This window comes from Fukomys damarensis, unplaced genomic scaffold (assembly GCF_012274545.1).
Source record: "Fukomys damarensis isolate Sample0158 unplaced genomic scaffold, DMR_v1.0_HiC HiC_scaffold_5, whole genome shotgun sequence".
Lineage (NCBI taxonomy): Eukaryota > Metazoa > Chordata > Mammalia > Rodentia > Bathyergidae > Fukomys > Fukomys damarensis.
Window position 1 is genome coordinate 5,672,408 of NW_022900917.1, and position 4,703 is coordinate 5,677,110.

A 4,703-nucleotide genomic window follows, 5' to 3' on the forward strand; every position below is an offset into this window, starting at 1 on the left:
TTCCAGTACCCAAGTGAACTCAGAACCTTGGGCTTGCCAGGCAGGTGCAGCACCACTGAGCTGCATCCCCAGCCCTGTCTACCTTCATTAGGTTTTCAGGAAAGATTTTATGCTGGCTAGAACAAGACTGAGTATTTCTTTTGCTCTTTGTATATAACATGAATTATCAAAGGTACAGTATTTTGAATTATTTATACTTCCTCTGATACATCCACTATCTGGAATAGAAATCTGTATTTCAGGTCACTGGAAATGACTGATTCCTCCTGTCTAGGTGAGTTCAAAGTACTTAAGCATCTTACGCATGTCTGAAAGGATGTTTGAAATTATGTGTGTGGCTGTTATGTCCTGGGGACGATGATACACGCCTCTTCTTGATAGAGATGCTGTAGACCGGAGACCTCCTTACCCTACTGTGAAAGTAAACATGTGTGTGTCTCAAATCTGACTGTAAATGTGGCCCACCTGGGAGCAGAATCAGACTTGATTTGTGTTACCTTGGATTAGACCTGGTAAAATTTTTTAGGAAAGACAGTGAAAAGGTGAATAAAAGTGTGTGCTGCTATAACGAGTGTGGTGGGGACAGCACAGGCCAGGCTGGCACCTCTGACCCCACATTCCGTGTGTCTGTGCATGTGGACACCGTGTAGGAATTCTGGACCTTGCTAACAAAGCTTAAGAATATGGGGATTTAACATTTTCATAGGTAATGCCAAATTCCTTAATGTGGCCTCTTCACACAGTACTTTCTTACAGAAAGCTGTCATCTCTGACTGGTGCATCCACTTTGGTGTCTCCTGCTTAGTTTCAACAGTGGTGCCAGGCCCATGCCTATCCTTCTAAATCATTGTGAAATAGGGCTGGGGATTTAGCTCAGTGGTTCCACTGCCTGCCTCGCAAGCGCAAGGTCCCAAGTTCATTCTTTGGTACCAAAAAACAAAACAAAAACATTGTGAAATAGATCTTACTGTATTTGTAATATACTGTATATCTCCAGAAGGTAGGACTTTTAAAGATCATAACCATGGCAATAGTATTATAGCTAAAGGGTTAATAATTATTTCATGCCCTTAAATATTTCCTCTCAGCTCATAAACGTGATTGTTATTTTTAACAGTTCATTAGTTTAAGTCTGTCCACGCAAGATCCACATTTTATTTTATTTTTATTTTTTTGGTACCGGGGATCGAGATCCGCATTTTAATTGGCTACTACACCCTTTACAGTGGTACCTCAGTTCACAAACTTGTTTCTTTTCATGATTCTGGTCACCAACCAAATTGGAGAACTGAATCAGATTTCTCCATAAGGTCAACATTGAGCCTAAGCCCTAAATTGGACTCAGTCTGATCCATAATTAGTGTAACCTGAGGCACGCTCGTGGGTCTCGGACAGGAGATGGGCTTTGATTTTGAAGGGGCTGTCAGGCTCCTTAGCAAGTCACCCTGGGAAGGAGTACCCTGCAAGCGCTGTGTTCCGTCTGGCCCTCCCCTGCCTGGAAGCACAGGCTCCGGTAGAACTGCGGCTCTTCCACAGTCTGAGCTGCTTGGCACCTGTGCTTGGCGCAGGAAAGGGCCACAGATCCCCGAGGGTGCAGACAGCCGACCCCTGTGGGCAGGGCATCGCGGGCGTCTGTTGGGCTGTTCGTAGGGCTGTGAAGCCTCTGGGACTTCTCCGTTACCTGGTTCTGTGTTCCAGTCGCTGTGGCTCCCTCATTATTTGACTCAGTCTGTAGATGGAGTGATCTGCCAGGTCCCTATTCACCTCCCCTGTCTCTGTCCCTGCTCTTCCCTCCCGCTCTGCCTCATCCTCCACCTCCCGGCAAGCCTAGGGCCGTAAAGATGCTAAGCAAGCATCTGCCACTGAGCTGCGCCCCAGCCCAAGGAACCGGTGACGGCAGGACACACAGGCTCTCAAACCTGCCTGCTTTTTTGTGTACTTAAGATGTTGCAGCAGCACTAGTGTTGGCTTTGCACAAAGCAATCAAGAATATAAAAAAATCTTGCATGAGTGAAATGGGAATAATCTGGGAGAACAAAAACTTCTGGCACTGTTCATTTGTTCCAAAATCTTGGAGCAGTGTCTGACACAAGGAAGCTTGACAGTCCATAAATACTGATTGAGTGCATGATCTCTTAATAGCTTTCCTGCTTTATTTGTCTCCCCCGAAGCAGCGACCTCCACATTCCCTTCATTTGGATGGGTTCACCTGACATCCGAGCGGAAGAGCAGCCGCTGTAAAGTCCTGTTGCAGCATGAGCTTTGGCGGCGGCTGGTGCTAAGCTGCGCGCTGGGCACGGAGATGAGAGACGGCTGTGTCTTGCACGTGCTCTCGGCCCCGGGAGAGGCCCGGCCCAGACGGAGCAGCCTGTCGGCATTTTGTTGTTGTTAACGCCAGCTTTCACCGTTACTAGTGAAAAACATCTTTACAAAACAGCAGACGGACTTCCCCCCAAAGGGCAGTTTCACTTTAAGATAATTCTTTCGGTGGATGCTGTGTTTTGGTGTCCACACTATGTTAGCCACGTGAAAAAGGGCAACAGTTGATATTAAAGCAGGTTCAGATGTGTGGACTGAACCTCTTGTTAAAATGTGTTTTTTTCTTCATTAAGTTTATTGATTTTAGTTATACAATATGACATTCATATTGGGAATTTCTGTGTGTACATGATATATCTTGGTTTTTGTCAGCATTTTAGGGGGCTGTCCCAAAAGAGCACCCAGACTTCCTCCTCACCCCATGGTCACAGCTTTGTCCTTCCGGGAGAGCTGCCTCACCACTGTCTCGAGTGCTCCTGTCCCGTGTGTTTTCTTCCTCTTACTCCTGTGCACTTGGTTTGTCCCTTGCTAGGTTGGGAGCTCCAGGAAGGTTCCATGTTGGGATCTTGTCCCTTTGCAAATGGCAGTGGTGTGCGCTTGAGACTCCCTCTCTGCACAGCACTGCCTCGGCCTCCTCGGACACAGCGGCCTCGCCTTCTCGCTCCAGCAGGGGCTGATGTGGGTGTCTCTCCCTGCAGGTAAGGAGCAGTCGCCTCTGGAGATGAGCATGCACCCCGCAGTGATGGCGCCGCTGTCCGCGCTCACGAAGGAGTCGTCCTCCTCCAGACACAGCGAGCACCACCACCACCACCATCATGAGCACAAGAAGAAGAAGAAGAAGCACAAGCACAAGCACAAGCACAAGCACAAGCACGACAGCAGGGAGAAGGACAAGGAGCCGTTCGCCTTCTCCAGCCCGGCCAGCGGCAGGTCTGTGCGTTCCCCTTCGCTGTCAGACTGAGCCGGGCAGAGTGCGTGGGGTGCGTGTGTGCGCATGTGCGAGCCGTCCTCTGGGCCGAACGTGATGGCGGGGAGCAGCCCCGCATCATCAGCGCTCTCTGGGCCTTGGGTTTCTATTATTTATAGTCGCGAGCTCTAGTCCCGAAGCGTGTCGTGATTCCTGCCTGTGTCCTCGGACACACGCGGGCTTCTCCCCAGTGCTCTCATGCACCTGCAGACCTGCCCCGGGCTGCAGCCCTCGGCCCTGCGCGCCTTCTGCCCGCTTCGGGGAGGGTGGAGAGCCTGTGGTGGACACTGGGCAGTTAGGTTTCCATACGAGCGACCGCTCCGCGTGACTGATGCGGGGAGTGCCTGTCACCCACGCGAACCCGCTGATGGGCACAGCCTTTTCTGCAGGACACCTCCCTCCCTCTTGCACTATTTCTTGTGTTAACCCTAGAAACTGAGCATCATAATTTATGAGCAAAGAATGTATTTCCTTTCACTCCAAAGGAAGGAAATTTTTAGAAGTTCTTTTTAAAAAACGGAATCATTCTCTTGGTAGTATATTGGTGATTATGATGTTGGAAGTTAGCAGACCTACCAAATCCACAAGTTATCTCAAATCAGGATGTGAAAATTCCAGGTTTTGTTTCATCTTCCACTGAGTATAAATAATGTTCATTTATAAAATGTTTTGCTGAAAAGTGGACAGTTTACATGCCTGACATGTGCCCACTCTGACTGCTCTGTGTGACACCAAGTCAGATGCTGGAGTGAGGCCAGTGTCGGCCTCGCTTCTTCCTGTGGACGTGGTTAGCGCTCGAGAGTCACCAGAGGCACAGAAAACGTGTGGGACATTTTGCTTTCATAGCTTAGCTGTTTCTGTGGTTGTATCTTTTACTTCTGAATTGGCCACATGCTTTGTTGTTTAAGAAATTTTTCATATCTGTTTAATTTTTATCATTTCTCTTATTAAAAAGATAGACAAAAATTTCAAGGAATACGTATTTCGAAAGGGATCCAATAATTTTGGACTTTTATATGTACTTTTAGTTGTATTTAACTTGTTTAATAAATAACTTTTTTAAACTGACCCGTCTGCTTTTGTGTCTTTTTATGTCTTTGCTACTTTTCTCTGTGTGCATCTGCGTACGCGTGTGTGTCTGTGATGCACCTGCCCACGTGGTTTGCACCGAGCTTGGTGAGAAGCTGGGATTGGTCTGCACGGTGAGGATGATCCCAGGAGGCAGCGTTGGGTGATGTCGCTCAGCACAGGAAGCGGTGTCTTCAGAGGGCGCACCCAGGAATTAGGAAGTGCACAGGCCCGGAGTCGTGCGCAGGAGCACCATCAAATGCGGAATGACCCCGTGACAGTTACTGACAGATTCCAACTCTGAGAATGTTGGCCAGCTGAAATTACCTGTGGGAAATGGGATAGTTTA

At 48.3% G+C, this 4,703-nt stretch overlaps 1 protein-coding gene across 3 annotated transcripts in view; it reads left to right on the forward strand.

The window, feature by feature from the left end:
• Positions 1-4,280, forward strand: part of Taf2 (TATA-box binding protein associated factor 2) — a 64,903-nt gene extending 60,623 nt beyond the window's left edge. For all 3 annotated transcript variants that reach the window (XM_010619506.2, XM_010619507.2, XM_010619508.2), the window contains one exon: positions 3,018-4,280. In XM_010619506.2, coding sequence (XP_010617808.1) covers positions 3,018-3,280 — 263 coding nt within the window. In that variant the 3' untranslated portion in view covers positions 3,281-4,280. The remainder of the gene's footprint in view (positions 1-3,017) is intronic.
• The last annotated feature ends 423 nt before the right edge of the window (positions 4,281-4,703 follow it).